At 36.2% G+C, this 22019-nt stretch overlaps 1 protein-coding gene and 1 long non-coding RNA gene across 2 annotated transcripts in view; one reads left to right on the top strand and one right to left on the bottom strand.

The window, feature by feature from the left end:
- ITGA1 (integrin subunit alpha 1) overlaps nucleotides 1–22019 on the top strand; it is a 175696-nt gene that overhangs the window by 148255 nt on the left and 5422 nt on the right. Inside the window, exons 21-28 of the mRNA XM_003827350.7 lie at nucleotides 831–907; nucleotides 3257–3346; nucleotides 5101–5203; nucleotides 8275–8388; nucleotides 10470–10571; nucleotides 10720–10824; nucleotides 15833–15925; nucleotides 18235–18351. Coding sequence (XP_003827398.1) covers nucleotides 831–907; nucleotides 3257–3346; nucleotides 5101–5203; nucleotides 8275–8388; nucleotides 10470–10571; nucleotides 10720–10824; nucleotides 15833–15925; nucleotides 18235–18351 — 801 coding nt within the window. The remainder of the gene's footprint in view (nucleotides 1–830; nucleotides 908–3256; nucleotides 3347–5100; nucleotides 5204–8274; nucleotides 8389–10469; nucleotides 10572–10719; nucleotides 10825–15832; nucleotides 15926–18234; nucleotides 18352–22019) is intronic.
- On the bottom strand, nucleotides 1818–21133 carry LOC134730432 (uncharacterized). Its single transcript, XR_010112197.1, has 4 exons — nucleotides 20993–21133; nucleotides 20001–20056; nucleotides 19715–19797; nucleotides 1818–3746 (listed from the first exon to the last, which is right to left on the bottom strand). It is a non-coding gene; the product is annotated as an uncharacterized LOC134730432 (long non-coding RNA).

Below are 22019 nucleotides of genomic sequence, written 5' to 3'. Positions count from 1 at the left end.
AAACAGAACAAAAAGTTGATTGGTCATTTCAAAGTTATTTTCCTTGTAAAAGTGAAAGCAGAGGGGATTTTCTTATCATGCTGTTTGAAACTGGCTTGATTGGGGATTTGGTGATTATCTCTCACTTTTCTCATCTCCCAAAAAGTCAGACAAATGACTTAATTTCGGCTTTGTGGTGTGGAACTTAAGCATTATTTAGTCTGTTGGGCCTAGAGCAAGAGCTGTCCAAACCAATGACCTCCTATATGTTTTATTTAACATGTTTCTTAGTCTATTCTGGCTGCTATAACTAAATACTATAAACTGAGTAGCTTATAAGCCAGAAGTTTATTTCTCACAGTTCTGGAAGGTGGGAAGTCCAAAGTAAACACACTGGTAGATCTAGTGTTTGGTGAGGGCCCATTTCATGCTTCATAGAAGATGTCTTTTCAATGCATCCTGAGATAGCAGAAGCAGGGAGGCAGCATTCTGAGTTACAAGGGTACTAATCCCACTCATGAGGGCTCTGCCCTTATGATCTCATCACCTGCCCAAAGGCCCCATCTCCTAATATCATCACGTTAGTGTTTAGATTTCAACACATGAATTTTGAGGGGAAACATTCACATTATAGCAATATGTAAAACATGGTAGACATTCACATTGAAAAAGAACATGTATATTATATGTTATTCTGTCTATTTTGAGATACAATAAGGTTTCATTTTGTAAGACAATGTTTCTCAAATAACTTCATAATTTGAGTTTAGGTAATGTCATTTATGGAAATTGAATATTTTAGTCAAAGTAAATTTCTTATCTGTTACTAAAGACACATTTTTATTTTATAGGTAACTTTCAAAATATTGTTTCAGTTTAACACATCCTATCTCATGGAAAATGTGACCATTTATTTAAGTGCAACAAGGTTGGTTTACATGTGTATAAATGTATGTATATGAATGTATATTGCTTCTTCTGTGTATGTCGAATATTTTGCTCTATAAACTCACTGACAGTTTCTTCCAGGTTGTAGGAGATCAGTAGAAGTGGAAGGCAATTAACTACTTTGCTTCACAAAAACACCCTTAAGAATAATTAGCAAAATAAAGAAATTTTCATTTAATAGAAATAATTCACCTAATTAGATTAAAGCAATGGTTCTATGAGCTACAGAAGATACCATAATCACACATCATTTATATCTGCCAAATTGCATTTAAATTCATAAAAAATTTACTGATAATTTAAAAACTTTCACTGGCTGCCCATCAAGGTCAAATGAATCATTACATGGACTTAAAGTTTTATGATATCCTTTTGTAATTTAATATACTTTATTCAAATCAGTCAGTACTTCTGAAAGGTATCATAGAACACACAGACTAACAACAGCAAAGGCTCAATAAGGAAAGTGAAATAGTGGTCTAACTTTCTTCTAATTGTAATTATCCACTGACCTGTCTGCAGTGAGATGGTGTCTTTTACTGTTTTATTCACAGTGACTAGCATTGTGCCTGCCATATTATAATCATTACATAGATGTAGACTAAATGAATAAATTAGATAAATGAATTAACGGATTAATTAATTCTGTATGTTCAAGTCAACTCAACAAATATTTATTTGACATCTATTATGCACAAGATATTGAGTTAGTCACTGTAAGGAATATAAAAATTACTAAGGGCATGAAACTCCTCATAGGGTAAGTATTACAGTAGGGGGTTGAGACTAGTATAAAATTATTGTAACCTGGGATAGAATAAAAACACTCCATTATAGAGATATAAAGCTTTGTCAGAAAATTAATAGAAGCTGAAATAATATCTACTTGACAATGGGAACCCAAGAAAGCTTTATCAAGGAACTTATAATTGAGAAAGACCTTGAAGGGTAGATAGCATTTCACAGAGAGGTTGCTGAATAGCACCAGGTGGAGCATTTCAGGCAAAATATATAGCTTGATTAAAAAGGTTATCAATTTTAGCTGAAATATAAAGAATACATAAAGTAGCAATGAAAATAAACAGGGAGTGTGCATTCTGTCATATTACGCTAGGTACTGAATGTCAGTCAAGGTATTATTTCTTAATTGAACAGACCTTGAAAAGCCAGTAAAGTTTTTGAGAGGTAAAGTCATCTGTACAGAGCTGCTGCTTATGGAGATGAATTTAGGAAGGCTGCAGTGTGGAATGGGTGAGAGAAAAGGGGACCATTCATGCTAAGAGCTGAGTCACACAAATACCTATAATCCAAGGCAGCATGCTGCTTTCTCTGTCCTGCTGCTTATGAGCCACTTTATACATTTGGGAATAAGCAGAGCCATTAAAAAGTACTCTTATGCCCATTCTGTGAGACAATATGTTAGGTGCTTGGTCAGTTGGTGGAGGGGTATGTGTATAATAATAATGAAAGCTAACACTTACTGAATATTTCCTATGTCCTAGGCACAATCTTAAGCACTTTATACTTATTACTAATTTAATCATCATTTATTACTCATTTGATATCCCATTTTATAGATGAAGAAACCAAAACAAAGACAGATAAGTAATTTGACCAAAGTGTATCAGTGTCCAAGAACAATCTCATTCTCTGGCCCCAGAGCCAGTGTTCATTACTCGTTATATCATTTGTATGTGTTTTCTAATACGAGGAAGTATGTATATGTGTGTATGCACATATATACATGTGTTTACATAATATATAATTTAAATGATAACCAAAATCAAGAGAATAAATCAGTGCTTAATAAATAATATGATCATCAAGTACTTAGTATGGAAAGACTATTAAAGAAGAAAACAAAAGATTTTAGATTTACTCTCAGCTGTGTGACCCTAATCACTTATCTTTACTAAGTCCTCATCTGTGATAAATAAGAATCACCTGGGGGCAGATAGGTGGTTAAAAACAGAAATTCCTGCACCCCAAGTTGGAACCACTAAATCCACATTTCCAAGGGAAGCCCAGTAACCTTTGTATTTTAACAATTAAACCGAGGGATTCTTATCATTATTGTCATAGAATTTTGAAAAACATAAATCAGTGTGATTGTCAACTCTAGTTGCACATCAGAATCAACTTGGGAACTTTCAACCACACCAATCATCTCTGATCTCCTTCTTCACCCCAATTAAAAAAATGATTAAAAATTATACTCTTACGTGCTTTTATTTAGTTGCCAGGATAAGCTTCTCTTTCAAACACTTAGAAATGTCTTTAAATAGTCAAGATTTTAATGGTTTGTCTGAATGTGCCGTGTATTTTCTAGTGACAGCGAAGAACCTCCTGAAACCCTTTCTGATAATGTAGTAAACATTTCTATCCCGGTAAAATATGAAGTTGGACTACAGTTTTACAGGTAGGAGAAAACTACATTTTTATGTTGATGCCTTTCTATTAACCCAGTGGTTCTGAAAGTGTGGTCCCTGCCTGGCCAAGGGCATCAGCATCACCTGGAAACTTGTTAGGCAAATTCTCTGGCCCCACCAGAAGCCTACCAAATCAGAAACTCGGAGGATGGGGTTAAACAAGCCTTCCAGGTAATTCTCATGCATCCTAATGTTTGAGAACCATTATACTAAATAACCCAAAATGTTAGGTGTTAGTGATACCGGACTGCATTTGCTGTCCAGTCTTAATTCCCGAATGCAAGTTGAAGACCCAGAAGTCCTTCGCAAAACACGATATTTTCTTAGAGGCTGCCAGCATATTTCTTGGTCATCGTTCTCATCCTGTGGAAGCCGGTCAGTCTTCTCAATCTGGACACACAAGATTAAAGCATTTCTCATTGATAAGAGCTGTTTATTTCTTCCACCATTCATAAAGCATTCTTTCTCTTAAGAACTTCTTATCTATCCCAACACAAACCATGTTGACAAACTTTCCCTCTATAATTTCCCCTGCTTAAGCAGAACTCCAAGCTTTTGCCAAATAAACATGTGCAATATACTTAAAAGGATAAGAATCAGTGGCAAGTAGGTTTATTCTAAAAGTCTTATCATTTTATTAATTTTTTAATAATAGTGGCTAACATTTATTGAGCCTTTGTGTTCTGTCTTATGTGATCCTCATAATAACACTATGGTTCAAATACAACTACTATCTCCATTTTCCAGTTGAAGAATTTGAGGTTCAGAGAGGCTAATTTACCCAAGGTTATATATTCAGGAAGTGTTAGTTTAAACCATTTCACATGCTTTTTTTTTCTTTTAATTTAAAAACTGTTTTAAATTGACACATAATAATTGTACATATTTATAAGGCGCTTGGAGACGTTGTGATGCAAGTAATATATAGCAACTACACAGGGTAATTGGAACATCCATTGTCTCAAACATTTATCTTTTTTTTGTATTGGGAACATTCAATATCTTCCTTCTGGCTTGATAATTTATTATCTATGGCACTCTCTCTTTACTAAATGGAGACTACAAAAATGGCATGATTATAGGACATACATGTAGATTGTGCTAATATTTCTCAGCCTTTAAATTCTGTCGGCTATTTTCTATTTTTCTGTATCCACTTCTATTGGTGCACTGACTTTTCCCCAAGAGTTTTCCATTTACTTAAAATCAAATTTTGGCAAACACTTATAAATATTTTTTGTCTTCCCTTGACTGAAGTGCTGCTTAAAAACATACTATTTTACTCTACCAAGTTCATCCAAAGAACATGATGAAGCTGTGTAGAGAAGATTGAACTTTTAAGTTTAGCAGTAAATATAGGACTTTAAATTATGAAATGGTAAAAATTTTTAATCTATTTAGAATTCAGCATTACATTTTAGTTTCATTTTTCACTAGGTATAAATGGTATTAGTGAATTTACGGAAACTTTTCACTTGTTAACCATGAAATTTTAACTTTTAAAACTCATATTCTAGCATTTTGGAGTCAAATAAGCATCAGTGACTATTGAACTAAATTACATAATCCTTCTCACTCTCCTCAAAGATTTAATTTTACGTTTCAAGGTAAATGAATTCCCCTATGATTTGAAATCCCTACAAGTATTTTTGTGGAATTACCTGATATGGAGAAAGAAAATAATGAGGCCAAATAAAAGTTAAACTTTGTTATGTTTTATTTTTCTTCTAATTAATTTTTTAAGCTCTGCAAGTGAATACCACATTTCAATTGCTGCCAATGAGACAGTCCCTGAAGTTATTAATTCTACTGAGGACATTGGAAATGAAATTAATATCTTCTACTTGGTAAGAAATTACCTCTAAAATAGTATTCTAAAGGAGTTATTTATAAATATATAAATTAAAGTATTAACAGACACATAAAAATATGTTGCTTCAATGTTTAATCTCTATATTCCAGCATATTTTCTTTATAATTTCATAAATATAAATATAGACATATAATATATAAATATAATTTTCAATTTATATTTTTCTTTATAATTTCACTGAAGATTTAAATTTGTTGTAATTATATTTTCACATCAGTTTAGAGATCTAAGTCTCTAATTTCCTCAAAATAAGATACCACTAGAATGACTTTCTAGAAAAAAAAATAAACTATGGGACTAGATAGATGCTACCGATAAACCTGTAGACTTTACTTACATTATTTTATCAGTGTGACTGAGAAAAGCACTTTTTCATTAATTATGACTATATCAGAAATTTGTTATCACAATTGTCTTCGCAATTTTTTTTACTTACCAAATAAGTATGTATCACATTCTCCTTATTGTTACCTTTCACATGCATTGTACTATAAATTACTCATGTTGGTACTACCACCTCCTTAAATGATGTTTTCTATTACATTTATTTTTCCTTTTAAATCCTTCATAACAAACTCTATACCACTATAGCAAACAATCACGGAATTTTATTTTAGGTAATGCCTAGTTACTGACACAGACTCAAGTTAAAATCACTCAAGGAAAAAAGAGAACACAATTCAAATAATGGATTTAAATATGTATTCAAAAATATGAGATAATGCAACAAAATTATAAATGAAGACAGCCTCAATCCCTTTGGGAATTGCCAACCACAAAAAAAAGTTCTCTCATAGAGTATAAATAAACGTATACTCCCAAGATTAATTTCATTTTTTAAAATTTGTACTCTTTGCTAGAATTCCTATGACAATTTATGCTAATTTCCCTGGAAATTAGCATAAATGCCAATCACTCTACTGGATTCTAGGACAGATTTTTGGAATTCAGGCTATCAGATTTCTCCAGCCCCATTCACTTTCCCTGAACTAGGAAATTCAGCAAAAAAAGAAAGAAAACAAAAAGACTTTGTTGCAGAACTTTATACATTGTAACTTATTAGGGTCCAGATTTGAAATAGGTACTCTCTCTTATAAAAGTGTTGATATGAATTACATTGCTAAGAATATTCCTGAGCATAAAACTTTGTGTGTATCTCTGATTATTTTGCTGAAGTAAATTCTAGAATTGGAATAAAGGAGTTTTTTAAAAGAACTTTTTTTAAGGTGAAACCCGGTAAGTTTACTGCTCGGAATTTTCCCTAGGAAATTTTTGGTGATAGAAACAAAGATTTCAGGGATGTTCTTAACAATATTATTTATAATAGTTTAAAAATTAAAGCCTGGGCACAATCTAAACACTTAACACAATGAAATTACTTAAATTATCATATATTTAGTGAAGAGATTATCATATATTCAATGGAGAGACTTAATGTAATATTTTAGAAGGCACATTTTGGAGTAAGAAACCATAATGCTGCTATTTACTAGCTTTGTGATCTTGGAAGGTCTTAATTTTCATTCCAACCTTCTTACCTCATAGATAAAACAAAGATAATATGAGGATCTGCTTCCTGCAGTTGTTAACAGGGTTAAAAGCAATAATGCATATAAGAAGATTAGCACAGCATGTGGCACATAGTCAACAATATTGATATTGTGGTTGTTATGAACAGTCATATTCTCAATAAATTTATACATTTAAAGGAAAATGCCATAGCATAATACATTTTACAGACAGGGTACAAAACTGTATTTTATTGTGTTACAAATTTTATAAATATGCATATATGCAAATAGGACAGGTAACCTACACTAAAATGTTACCAAGGTAGTTGAAGTACAGGAAACGTTTATTTTCTGTTTATTTTCAGTATTTTCCAATGTTTCTACAAGGAACATTTTTTATTCAGAAAAAAATGATAATTACAGAACACAGGATTTCTAACTGAATATCAGGAAACAGAATTTGACTGGAAATCAAGAAGATAAGAGTTAGGGAGCATGTTTAAGGGTCCAGGTGCAGCTGGTCAGGAACCTCCAGAATTCCAGAATTAAAGGATGTATTTCGTCTTTACCAACCCAGGAAACTGCTTCAGATCTGAGGAGCTCTCAGTCTGGAAGGCTCAGTTGGGTAGATCACTGGCTTTCCTTGGGTCTATCTATGTAGATCAAGGCGTTTCCTACCCAGCTAAAGAAGCTGCACAGGGATGCCATAGGTTTCAGGCCTGCAGATTATGCTTCAGCAGTAGGAAGGGGACCACTGCATCTGGTTGTCCCAGTTCAGTTGTACCTTTTAAGCAGGGAAGGACCTCTGGATAGTGAGTTCAGTTTCCTGTTGAACTTTATCCTGCCCACCTTTCCCTCTGAGCTACACTCACTACTGGTAGCAGAACATGATACTAAGTGGAAACTTTGGGTTAGTGGATAAAATCGAATGGAGACTGAGAAGAAAGTAAATCTGACTCTCATAAAACCAGATTATCAACAGCCAGTGTCACGGTAGCCCTAGCTGGGGGTAGAATTGTGAAGGGAAGCAGATGGGAGTCTGGTTTTCCTGTATAGTGGTGGCAGATCCCATCTAGCCAGGATTAGAGATGATTTATGGGTTTAAGGAATTATGGCAAACTGGGTAAAGGCAACCAAAAATCTAAATTGTTCCATGGTCTCCCTTCTTTCCAGTTTCAAAAAGACTGGTATGTTAAAAAAAGAAAAGAAAAGAATGAGCATGGCAAGAACATAATAACAGACAAAAACTTCCAATTCTGGTCTTCTGTTAATCCTAGGTCTATTAAGAGAATGGAGGATGGAGGAACAATATGATTATAGCTGATACATACCGCTACTGACCATTAAGTGTCCATATTTTCTGCTGGCTGAATTATGCCAATTCTCTGTACAGCACCATAAAGGATCTACATTTGTTTGGGGATTCAAAATATTACACAACTTACTTCATCAGCTAGAAAACAAAGCCCTACATAAGACAGAAGAATTCTATTAAAAGAGGAAGAAAGATTACATTTCCATTTTTTTCTTGTAGATTAGAAAAAGTGGATCTTTTCCAATGCCAGAGCTTAAGCTGTCAATTTCATTCCCCAATATGACATCAAATGGTTACCCTGTGCTGTACCCAACTGGATTGTCATCTTCTGAGGTAAGTCATGTGTGCCTTGGAATTATGTCATTACTGTTATCTTTTCCACTTTATGTTTAAGCCTTTTGTTCTGCATGATACTTGTAATAAAGAATTTTACCAAAGTAACATGGAGAGGTATTTAGATAATTAAAAGCAAATAATAATAGATGTATTATTCCCTAGAGCTGCTGTAACAAATTATCACAAATTGAGTGACTTAAAACAACACAAATTTATTCTTTCACGGTTCTGGAGTCCAGAAGTCCAAAATCAAGGTGTTGACAGTGTTAATTCCCTCTGGAGGCTCCAAGAGAGACTCTTTCTCATGCTGTTTTCCTAGCTTCTGGTGACAACTGGCAACCCTAGTCGTTCCTTGGCTTGCGGCAGCATAGCTCCTATCTCTGCCTCTGTCTTCACCTGGCCTTCTCTGTGTTTCTATGTGTTCTCCTTCTCTCTTTGTGTTTCTGCACACTCACCATTAGATTTAGGGTCCACCCTAAATCCAGAGTGATCTCATCTGGAGATCCTTAATATAATTATGTCTGCAAAGACCCTATTTCCAAGTAAAGTCATATTTACTAGTTCTAGGAAGATTTAGGCATATCTTTGGGGACCACTATTCAATCCACTAGAGTAGATTTTAAATAATTCATTGTTATGAAATGTTTCTTACACTTTTACTTGATTTGTGGTAATCAAACAACTCTATAAAGTGACTCCTTAATTGTACCTAAGCATGCACAGCTGCAACCAAAATAGTATAATTGTATTTACTCACATCCCAAATAATAGCAATATTGCACCCCCTTTATATTTTTAGCTTGAATGAGACTATATGATGGTTCATTATGGTTTAGTTCCTAAAACAAAAAATCACCATAAGTATTGAATTAATGTGTGCATGATGTCAGAATTTGGAAATCTGTCTTTTCATGCATTTTTTAAAGTATTCCCAGAAATCAAGAAATAGCAACAATGCTAATTGGCTTGTGATCACTTAAATGTTTTCCTAAGGGCAAGGAAAAAAATAAGCCTTTGGAATTTCCCTCTAATCCAAAAAAGCAGGTTTGTGAAAATCCAGAAGAGAAAAAAAAATTGTACTTTTCATACTGCTTAGGAAACTTTAATCTTATTAACTTTTGTCAAGGATATTGACAGTACTGGGGAAGCAAAAGGTTTACTAGGTTAAGTCTAGAACCAGCTATCTTATAAATATAGCATTTTAACGTAATATGTTAACATCTATAGGGCTGTCTGCTTACATCTACCTCCCATGTAGACTGAGTGTCTTATCCTTGGTGTGTAGGGAATCAAAAATATTACTGGATGAATACATAAATACAGATGAAGGTTTCTCGCTTTTCAATTGTTTCATGAGCCATAATATTGAACAAGTATTTTTGTTGTTTTTGTTTCCTTTTTTTTGAGACGGAATCTCTCTCTGTCACCCAGGCTGGAGTGCAGTGGCGCGATCTTGGCTTACTGCAACCTCCTCCTCCCGTGTCCAAATGATTCTCCTGCCTCAGACTCCCAAGTAGCTGGGACTACAGGCACCTGCCACCACACCCAACTAATTTTTGTATTTCTAGTAGAGATGGGGCCTCACCATGTTGGCCAGGCTGGTCTCGAACTCCTGACCTCAGGTGATCCACCCACCTCGGCCTCCCAGAGTGCTAGAATTACAGGTGTGAGCCACTGTGGCTGGCCGTTGTTTTTGTTTTTATCAGTAGAATTTAAATGTTTTTCTCTCTCTGTAGTATAGAATTTATAAGCTTATCTTTGATTAAGGTAATAAATTAATGAATGTATTAATCACGTAATAGTAAGTTCTATTAGCATTCTTTCTTTTCCATTACAACCTCACTAGTATCCATTACAATTCAAAAGTAGCATGGTAACAGTACATATTATCTTGGGGTGGATATATATGTATGTATGGCTGGTGCATAACAACCTTTCCCATACAGCACACTTACAAAGATGGATCTTTAATATATGGCAATGGCTGTCATTCACAGATTCTTTACACTACTGCAGCAAGTCATGTTTTTCCTCTGATATCTGGCATTGTCTGATAAATGTAATATTTTCATTTCTAGAATGCAAACTGCAGACCCCATATCTTTGAGGATCCTTTCAGTATCAACTCTGGAAAGAAAATGACTACATCAACTGACCATCTCAAACGAGGCACAATTCTGGTAAATTAAGACAAGTGCTATTTTTACCTTTTGCTTTCGAAATGAATAAAATTGATATCAATCTAGAAATAACCATCTGAAGAATTTAAATATAGATATTTGATAAAACGGCAAGAATACTGATATGTATCTCTGGACATTTAAACAGGACTGCAATACATGTAAATTTGCTACCATCATATGTAATCTCACTTCTTCTGACATCAGCCAAGTCAATGTTTCGCTTATCTTGTGGAAACCAACTTTTATAAAAGTAAGTAAATACATAGTTCTATGCACGGATTGAATAATATCAATAAATATTCATTTACCACTTAGAATATGCAAGGCATAGTGCTGCTTTTGAAAAGAATGTGCGACTGGAAGTATAAGAGGATGTGACCAAGCCCCAGCTCTACTTAACCAGCTATGTGTGTCTCATCTTCCTTGTCTGTTAAGAACTAAGATATTACCAAGGTCCCCTCTGGAGAGATATACTTTTTTCAATCTCTCTTATCCTTTTTCTTTGTACTTTAAGAGATAAATACCTTTCCAGTACCAAAGCTTGCACTTATCTTAATACTTTGGAACTCAGTTAATGTACAGAGTATAATAAAGTGGCAACCCTTGACCCCAGTAACAAAGGAAAGAGCTAACATATACCATAGACTTACTGTGTTTTATCAGACTGTTATTATATGTATAATTTTATAATATATAGGTATATATGAAGCCTTTTTTCTTTTCTTTTTTTTTGAGACGGAGTGTCTCTCTGTCGCCCAGGCTGGAGTGCAGTGGCATGATCTCGGCTCACTGCAAGCTCCACCTCCCGGGTTCACGCCATTCTCCTGCCTCAGCCTCCCGAGTAGCTGGGACTACAGGCGCCCACCACCACGCCCGGCTAATTTTTTTTTTGTATTTTAGTAGAGACTACGAAGACATTTTTAACCCCTTATAAAGCCAAATCTGTCTGACAATAAGCTACTTTAAAACTTTTTATTGTACTTTGTATTATTTATTTCTCAGGAAGTATTTAGTTGAACATATGACTTTGCCATTTTTGAATTTGATTATAGTAAGTTGCTATTTTTATGTCATTAACTGTTAATATTGGCAACTTCATTTTTTAAATTTCAACTTTAATTTTAGATACAGGGAGTATACATGCACGAGTTTGTTACATGGGTATATTTGCAGGATATTGAGGTTTAGGGTACAGATTCCATCGCTCAGGTGGTGGGCATAATACCCAATAGGTAGTTTGTCAGCTCCTCCAAGTAGTCCATGGTGTCTACTGTTCCCATCTTTATATCCATGAGTACCCAAGGCTTAACTCTCACTTATACGTGAGAACATGTGGTATTTGGTTTCCTGTTCCTGTGGAATTTGCTTAGGATTATGGCCTCCATCTGCATGTATGTTGCTGCAAAGGACATGATTTTGTTCTTTTTTATGGCTGTGCAGTGTTCCATGGTGTATATGTACATATTTTCTTTATCCAGGCCACTGTTGATGGGCACCTATGTTAATTCCATGTCTTTGCTGTTGTGAATAGCACTGCAATGAAGATATGACCGCACGTGTCTTTTTGGTAAACAGTTTCTTTCGGGTATATACACCCAGTAATGGGATTGCTGGGTTGAATGGTAGTTCTGTTTTAAGTTGTTTGAGAAATCTCCAAACTGCTTTCCACTGGCTGAACTAATTTACATCCCCACCAACAGTGTATAAGCTTTTCCTTTTTTCTGCTGCCTCACCATTTTCTGTTATTTTTTGACTTCTTAATAATAGCCATTCTGACTGGAGTGAGATGGTACCTACCTCATTTTGGCTTTTATTTGCATTTCTGTAATGATTAGTGATAATGAGAGTTTTTTCATATGTTTGTTGGTCACCTGTATGTCATGTTTTAAGGAGTCTATTCATGTCCTTTGCCCATTACTTAATGTGGTTATTTGTTGATTGATTGCTTGCTGAGTTGTTCAAGTTCCTTATTCTGGATATTAGACCTTTGTCAGATGCATAGTTTGCAAATATTTTCTCCCATTCTGTAGGTTGTCTGTTTACTCTATTGATAATGTCTTTTGTTGTGCAGAAGCTCTTTAGTTTAATTAGATCCCACGTGTCAATTTTTGTTTTTGTTGCAATTGCTTTTAGAGACTTAGCCAAAAATTATTTGCCAAGACCAATGTCAGGGAGGGTACTTCCTAGGTTTTCTTATAATATTTTTATAGTTAAAGGTCTTATATTTAAATCTTTAATTTGTCTTGGTTAGTTTTTATATATGGGGAAAGTTAGGGGTCCAGTTTCATTCTTCTGCATATGGCTAGCCAGTTATCCCAACACCATTTTTTGACTAGGAATTCCTTTCCCCATTGCTTGTTTTTGTTGGCTTTATCAAAGATCAGACGACTGTAGGTATGTGGCTTTATTTCTGAATTCTCTATTCTGTTTCACTGGTCCATGTGGCTCTTCTGTACCAGTATCATACCGTTTTGATTACCGTAGCCTTATAGTAGAGTTCGAAGTCAGGCAGTGTGATGGGTCTGGCTTTGTTCTTTTTACTTAGGATTGCTTTGGCTACCTGAGCTCTTTTTTTAGATCCACATGAATTTTAGAATAGTTTTTTCTAATTCTGTGAAAAATGATGTTGGTACTTTAAGAGCAACAGTGTTAAATCTATACATTGCTTTGGGCAGTATGGCCATTTAATGATATTAAATGAAAGGTTTTTTCTTTTATTTGTCTCATCTCTGATTTCTTTCAGCAGTGTTTTTTAGGTCTCCTTTTAGAGATCTCTAACCTCCTTGGTTAGCTGTATTCCTGGATATTTCAGTGTTTTTTGTAGCTTCTGTAAATGGAGTTTTTATTTATTTTTTTTTTTTTTGAGACGGAGTCTCGCTCTGTCGCCCAGGCTGGAGTCCAGTGGCGCGACCTTGGCTCACTGCAAGCTCCGCCTCCCGGGTTCACGCCATTCTCTTGACTCAGCCTCCTGAGTAGCTGGGACTACAGGCACCCACCACAATGCCCGGCTAATTTTTTTTTTTTTTTTTTTTGTATTTTTAGTAGAGACGGGGTTTCACTGTGTTAGCCAGGATGGTCTCGATCTCCTGACCTCATGATCTGCCCACCTCGGCCTCCCAAAGTGCTGGGATTACAGGTGTGAGCCACCGCACCCAGCCCTGAGTTGTGTTGTTTATTTGACTCTCACCTTGAACATTATTGGTGTATAGAAATGCTACTAATTTTTGTACACCTATTTTATATTCTGAAACTTTACTAAAGTCATTTATGAATTCTAGGAGTTTTTTGGTAGAGTCTTAAGGGTTTTCTAGGTACAGGATCATATTACCAGTGGAAAAAAGATAGCTTGACTTCTTCTATTCCTATTTGGATGTCTTTATTTCTTTATCTTGCCTTATTGCTCTGGCTAGGACTTAGAGTACTAGGTTGAATAGGAGTGGTAAGAGTGGGCATCCTTGTCTTATTCCAGTTCCCCAGGGGAATGGTTCCAGCTTTTGCCCATTCAGTATGATATTGGCTAGGATTAGTTACAGATGACTCATTATTTGGAGGTATGTTTCTTTGATGCCTGTCTCTACCTAGAGTTCTTGTGCTGATTCTTTCTCATCTTGGGGGACTGATGTTCTTCAACTGTGATGTAAGTTGAGTGTAGTCATTTGGGTTTGTTTCTGGATGCTTTCAGAGGGCCAAGTCTCTGTACAGGATCTTTATTTGTGGGTGTATGCTCACAGGAGTGTTTATTAGCAAAGTAATTTTTGGTGTTGTTGTTTGAGCTGTGATCCAGTAGAGGGCACTTAAGGGTAATGGGCAGTAGATAGGCTCTTAGTCTTGCCACTCTTGTATTTGCTCATGTTTGCAGGTGTGCTCTGCAGTGGGTAGGGAGAGGCCTCCTCCAATCACTGGCACTGTACCCATGTTTCTTTTGTTAGGTGTTCTGGGCCACAAGCTCCCTCGGGCAGAGGCCATGGCAGGTAGATAGGTGACACTTTTTCCGAACCAGCCCTGTGGAGGGAGTCATGCCCTACTCCAGTGCTGGCCCACGCTGGCCCACGAATCCATGTTTGTTACCCATCTCAGTGCTCTGAGATGGGGGCTCCTCCCCTACTTGAGTGCCAGCCATAGATCTCAGCTTGGTACTCCTGAGCTGGACATGCCATCTCTGGGTCTCCAGGACACCCCGCAGGTCAGAGTCAGGCTCTGGTTGCTTTGGAGGATCCAAAGTCCTCCCAGGTCACAGGGAAAGTACTCAGGTGGGGCGCAGCACCCAGGCTGGGCGGCAGAGACTGCGCTGTGCACATGCCCCTGTGGGGCAGTTAGGCAGGGACTTTAGGAGGGTCTGGCAGGCGGGAGAGGCTGCAGAACAGACATGCCCCAGTCCCATGGGGAATGCCTGCTTTCTCCTGGCTTGTGGTCACCTGGGGCTAGAGCCTCTCTGAAGGAGATGGGGAGTCCGAGGGGATGGGCACCTATGTCTGTGCTCTGCTCACAAAAGCTCCTGGGCTCCATGCTAGCTGAAGCCCTGTCTCTACCTGCTCCCTGGGAAAATCCACCTGCCAGCTCACACATCCATTGGAGACGTTGGGTACTCTGTAGCTTAGATCCCAGATGTTTGTGGCAAGAGTGAGCTGTCCCTCAGTCCCCTCCCTCACCCCTTCTCCAGGAGCCATTTAGGGCCAGGAAGTAGCCCAAGCATTCAGGTACCCTACGCAGGGTTCCCAGCTTCTCCCTCTTCAGCCTCAGCATCTGTGTTGCCTCTCCACACACTTGCGGTGTTTTCTGCCTAGAGATCAGATCTGCCCAAATTATATTATCTACTTGATAATTTGGGACCTCTTAGTGGGAGAGATGGCTGTGTCTAGTTAGCCATCTTGTCCCCCTAGATCATCAATTTCATTTTTAATCCTAAATAAGTGCCTAGATAAACTTCATCACCAGAATGTAGTTGTTTCATGTCTTGCTACATTAAAGGTAGGCAGAGTTTGAGGTTTGTTTTTTCTAATGATAAATCAATAGAAAATATTTTTAAAATTTTTTTTCATTCCATAACGAGGATCTAAGTAAGGATTTTCAGTGGCAAATGAGGGAGGACAAGTGCACGGTTATTATTTGATACTACCAGTTCCATTTGGAAGTTAACAAAACTGGAATTTTTAATCTCTCAGAAAAATCTTAGCTTTTATAAATGTCCTACTCAAACATGACTAGCTCTCATTTTGATTAGCATCATATATTAAGAACAAATCCTATTTGCTTTTCAGTCATATTTTTCCAGCTTAAATCTTACTATAAGGGGAGAACTTCGGAGTGAAAATGCATCTCTGGTTTTAAGTAGCAGCAATCAAAAAAGAGAGGTAAGTGCAACATGAGTTTTGAAAACATTATGCATTTCACTCTGAATTTTGTGACACAATGTTTTATAATTGTTGATAGTCCCTTAAGCAGTGACTGGTATTGCTCTCGGTAAGTGACAGACACCATTTGCTTCAAATTATACTTCATTAGCTTCAAATGTGATTTCAGTCTTATTCATCCTTGTAAGAAACTGGGAAAATCATGATATTTACAATTCACATGCCACGTTTGACTTTATCACTTATAACTATCACGGTAAATGGATGTTTTTACTTTCACTTTGATAACAAATGATGCAGTTGTAACTTTCCTCCTTAAAAGCTGACATTATAAAATGCAGCTGATATCTGAAGAGCAGCCTCAAAAAACAACTTCTTTATAAAAAGTGCCTTTATACTGTACAGGAAAACATGTACATTTTTTAAAGTTTTCTTTCAAATTTCATTGAGAAATTTGAAACAAAAATGTGATGGTATTTCCTAATACAAATTCAGACTTGAGTCCTCAGTAAAAATAGAAAGGTTTGAGTTTTTAACTCTTGTCCTTTTTATAAATTAATAAGCCAAGGTGACGGAGTAAGACCCCATCTCTAAAAAAATAAAATAAAATGAGTACTTGTTACACATGCAGGCACTTCAGCATGATCTCCCCCCTTCTCATGGGAGACTTTAAATATCCCATGTGGATAACAGCACCATGTGAATCATAAAATTCAATTTGGAAGCTCCCTAACTTTCAGATGTTCTTTTTAAATTGCTTATTTCAAATTTTTCCAATATCAATGACTTCTGATAAGTATACGCTTTTCAAGAAAAAGGAAAATACATGCATATAATGTTTACTTATGTCATAAAGAGCGCTTAGCATAAGCAATGCAAAATGCAAAGTTGTTCCTTACATAGAATAGCCAACATTTCACTAAAACCTAAAAAATTTGAGTATGGTTTATGTTGGAAAAGTACATTTGATTCCTAAATTTATGTGTTAAAATTTTATAATGAGTTTTATTTTCCCTAAATATTAGTTAAAAATTCCCCTGGAAATATTTATTCTACATTCATCCTAAAGGAAAAATTATATCTATATTGATAAAATTACTAAAAGTGATCATTTTGTAATTGTGTGATCTGAGGAAAGTCACTGATCTTATCTAGATTCTGGTTTCCATATCTGTAAGTTCAGGGAATTGTTTTACATATGTTTAAAATCTGCCTTGCTGGGCTTAGTGGCTCATGTCTGTCATCCCAGCCTACTCGGGAGACTGAGGTGGAAGGATCACTTTAGCCCAGGAGTTTGAGATCAGCCTGGGCAAAATAGTGAAACCCCGTCTGTGTTTTGTTTTGTTTTGTTTTAAGAAACTGTCATAATGGTCTGATGCTGTATATGTCTACATTCTTGCCAGCTCTGTCACCTACCTGGAGTGATTTGAGAGGTTTTGATTAGTATCATGCATATACAAATCTCTCCCCTGTTAGTTTCTTTTTCTACCCTAATCTTCCCTCTAGGTAAAGAAATTGAGGTGTTACTGTTAAAGGCAAATACAGGTCTTGAACTATTATTAGCCATTGATATCTACCCTAAATTAATTTTTTTCAAATCCCCCAGGGATGAGACACAGAGCAGATAGGTTTCATTGAGGTTTGAGTGCCACCCTGAGAGAGCCTGAGTAGCTGGAACACTAAAAGCGGTCCATTTTACAGCTTTGCTTCAGTTAAAACCTGATTTATACATGTGGACCCAGTGATAAGTCAAGTAGAAGAAACATTGTGGTATAATGAAGAGCACACTGGGAGTGAATACATATGCAAACATTCACTTACCCATACACTTGACATGTATGCATTATACTTTCAATTTATAAACAAAAAATTGTGCACACTGGAAATAAAATAAGGAGACTTTCTCAGGTTCTTATGACAACAAACTGCGACATTCCAATCTAAACTAATGCTATTGTGATAATACAGTAGTGTACTAATTAATCTTTAACACACACAATACTTTGGTTCTCCCTGAGTTAAACAGAAATTCACTCCTCCCCTTGAGCATTCCAATCCATTGACATTTAACCCTTTATGTATAAATTTCAGAAGGATAATATTATAAATACCTTTTAGTAATAATAAATTTGACATAGTTAGAGATTTAGACTAGATGAAGAGCATTTTCTAATGTAAATCTAATGTTTTCTCGTTATATAGTAACGAGATTAATGCACTGGTAGAGAATTGTAGCCTGCAAGAACTCAATGTTCCAGGAGTTCTAATAGGTGTTTATTATGTTAACAATCTTGTTTAATAATTTTCAGCTTGCTATTCAAATATCCAAAGATGGGCTACCGGGCAGAGTGCCATTATGGGTCATCCTGCTGAGTGCTTTTGCCGGATTGTTGCTGTTAATGCTGCTCATTTTAGCACTGTGGAAGGTAAACACCAAAATTCCTTTGACTCTCTACTTCAATCATCAACAGCAAACTGGAGAAATAAGCTCTGATATATTCAGACTATGTAATATAGTATTATTACAGCAATGAAACAAACGTTGAAATGATGACTAAGAGAAAGAAAAAAGAAAAATGCGTATTTCAAACACTGCACACAACTTGACCCAATTTTTGTAAAGGAAAAAAAACTTATTTTGAGTTAGAAATATTCAAAAATTCACAAAAGTATCTTTCTAGAGTTTAGTATGATAGGGGACTTTCACATGTCTAGCAATTAAAATTTTGTAATAAGTATGTATTTCTTTTATAAACAGAGAACAATGAAAACTGTCTTTTATAGAGAAAGAAAAAATGAATTCCTATGTCAATTTAAGGATATATAAGCAGTAGATTCAAGGTTAAAATAAGCCTTGTTTTAATCACATCTCCATGTGTCTTAAATATCAAATAATTCTTTAATGTTTAAATATATATGGCACATTTTATGTAATAAATTGTGTGCCTGAGTGGAGGATAAGGGAGCAGCTGATGTAGGGGAGATCTTAAAGTTTCACAGACTCCTATTTCAAATTCTGTGGTAAATGTGAGTAACCACCTATTTTGTGCCAAGTAACTCTGGATATTTATGTAATGTTTTGCTTAGGCTGAAATAGACATGATTTTTAAAACTCTTAGCAGCTGTATAATTTTCACATTAAGTAGAATTGAGATGACAGCTTTTGGGATAAGTTGAATAGAGAATAACATCCCATACAAAGTTGAATGTTTTTTCAATTAAATATCAAATAAGCATTTATTCTAGCATAATATCCCCCTATATTTTACCTATTGTTTTGTTAAATAGTTAAATTATGTTAAAAATATAGGTTGTGGCTACATATTAATTGTTCTATTACCTGAGCAACATAATTATTTAATCAAATAGTTTAAATAGCAAGTTTCTCTCCCACTGAACTACCAACTGTTCCTATCCTTTCTTACTCTCCTATGACTCACTTCCTCTTTTGAGGGGCTTAGTCTCAGAGGAGATGGTGAACAAAGCCAGATGTAGGTCAGTGGCATTTAATTCAGTAAATAGAATCCATGGCTTTTCTCTAGCAAAGTTCCCCAAACAAAATTCTCCACTATAGCCAATGTCCAGCTCTTCCTTCTACTTTATAAGGGATCAGTGTTCTCTCTGTAATACCTAGCTTTGCCACACTGTGGTACCCAAGGCCTGGCTTATTGGTGTCAAGGTTGTACTTGAAATATAGGAAGTGGTTTCTTCATTTATATGCACCTCTAATAGAGAGTGTTACTGTTGATTTTTTTCAGCATAGTCTTCTATTCTCAGCACTGCACTTACCTATATGGTTTTAGGACACCACTGGCAGGAGAAGAGGAAATCCGGAGCTGATATTTGGATAGGTTCTTTCAGGCCTTGTACCTCTGTTTCAGACAAACAAATAGGAAATTTCAGTCACCTATTTTTCAGTCAGTAGTCTGAAAAAGCATAAATGTAAAACTAAGCTCATTGTTTCATCCAGATAATGATGTGTTGATACATTCTGACAGCTTCTTAGGTTATTATTAATATTATTATTATTGCAGGCCCAAAAGAAGGTCATTTGACAAACTTTGGGCTGTCTTACCTGGTAGAAATAGTTCAGCCACTTCACTGGGAGGCCCAGCAATCAGAACTGTGATTCTAAGGTAGAAGGGAAGAAACTAGCTCTTATCGAATGCTTACTATGCGCCGGGAACTGTTTTAAACATTTCTGCTTTAAGCATTCCCACTTAATACTCATATCAACCTTATGAGGTCTTATGAACCTCCTCTTTTAAGTGAGGAACATAAAATTTAAGTATATTTCCCAAAGACACATAGTGAGATTCAGAGTAAGGATCTGAATTCTGTGCCAAAACCACTGACTATTATCACTCTGTGTTCTCTCTTGCTTCCATTCACTCTGGTGTCCTCGCAACAATCCTTTCGACCAAGTATTTTAACTACATTTTACACCTGAGGACATTAAAGCAAAGGGAGGTAAAGTGACTCTCCCATGATTACTAGCTAGTAAATGACTGGATTCAAGGAATGATCTACAGAGCTCTTTCTTTTTCCAATATATCCTACTGCTGCAGGCTATAGGGTAGGGCTCTTTACTCTGGAGCTTCAGGAGTTGGGTTTTGTTCAAGAGTCATGAACTCTCTTAAACACATAATACTGTCTTTGGTTTTGGAATGAGGGTCCCTGGTTGGATTCAGACTTTCGGTAGTTCCATTATATCAAGAAGGCTAATCCCACTTCCCCCTACTTTAAAGTTCTGTTGGAAGCTGCCTGAAGCATGAGTTCAGTTGCAGTAGGTTCAGAAGAGCTACTCTTATCCCAGACATCTTTTTTATTCTAACTAGATCTGGATCAGACACCTCAGGATTATCCCTTCTTCCTTCCTTTCCTGAATCCCACCAGTTTGGAGTTCATTGGAACTCCCAAGTCTGAGTCTCTGTGTAAGAGACAGGCCAAAAGTTTCTCTTAGAGCAGAGATTCACTTTCAAAAGACACAGTCTTTATATCTTTGTCTTCATCACACACATGGCAAAAATTAAAGCTTGACAAAGTGTTAGTAGCTGCTTAATATACTTCATGATTGATGGGAGGAATCTTGTAGGGGACGTAGGTTTAAATAGGTGGAGAAACTTGTCCTGAAATGTGGTACCACATGCCGGGGGAGATGCCCAGCCAGGCCAGCATATCCAATGGAGTACGATGACATCAGCACACGAGGAGCCATGAGAGATTCAGAACATTCCTCTCTCCTAACTTGATGTCATAATGATGCCTGAAGTTCCTCAACTGATGATTTATTTATTAATCCTAAAGCTTTATTCTTTATCCAATATACATGTTCTGGGTGGGTGTGGATGGGGACTGGTATCTCACCACTTTTTAGTCTTTTATACATTAGTATGAATTTATTCATTCAGCAATTATTCCATGTTATATTCATTAAGCACTTACTTTTTTGACAGAGATCACCTCATTAGACCCTTTGCCATAGGGTTTTGAACAAGGGATCATGAAGCAAACACAGGAAGGAAAAAAGGAAAGCCAGTGCTGCAAAGAAAGTGTTGGGGCTGAAAACAAACTCTATTGGTTTCAAATTTGGGCTAGGATTGGCCCAGTCCATCTTGAAGCTATAAACTATTTTCTCCTAATCTACACTCTTTGTCACTCAACTTCTCTTAAAAACCCATGTTAATTGGTTGGGTGGAGTGCTTAGATAACAGAAGTTATTTTAAAATAGAACATTTAATGTGTAGAAGCCAAGGAGCGTTGTAAAGAAACAAAAAGAGCTGTGAGAGATCAGAAGCAAAGCAGAGTGGGAAGGAGAAAAAGTCTTAGAATCCACCACCTGCTTTTGTGAAAGCCTTGTCTGTTTATTTTTGACTCAGGACATGCAGGCACAAGTTAAGAAGCCTAATAGTTTGTGAATCTGGAACTTTTATGCTTGGCTCATATAAAAAAGCCTGAGACATGTAGGAGAGCTGGCATTTGGGGAAGAAAAACTTATTGTTTTCATGTGTATTTGTTCCGTTACCACCTTTTCTTCATCTACCACCAACTAGCTGATGGCATAATAGAAGACATAAGCCCTGAATAAAAATTT

This window comes from Pan paniscus, chromosome 4, assembly GCF_029289425.2.
Source record: "Pan paniscus chromosome 4, NHGRI_mPanPan1-v2.0_pri, whole genome shotgun sequence".
Taxonomy (NCBI): domain Eukaryota; kingdom Metazoa; phylum Chordata; class Mammalia; order Primates; family Hominidae; genus Pan; species Pan paniscus.
This window is presented reverse-complemented; position numbering and strand designations above follow the sequence as displayed.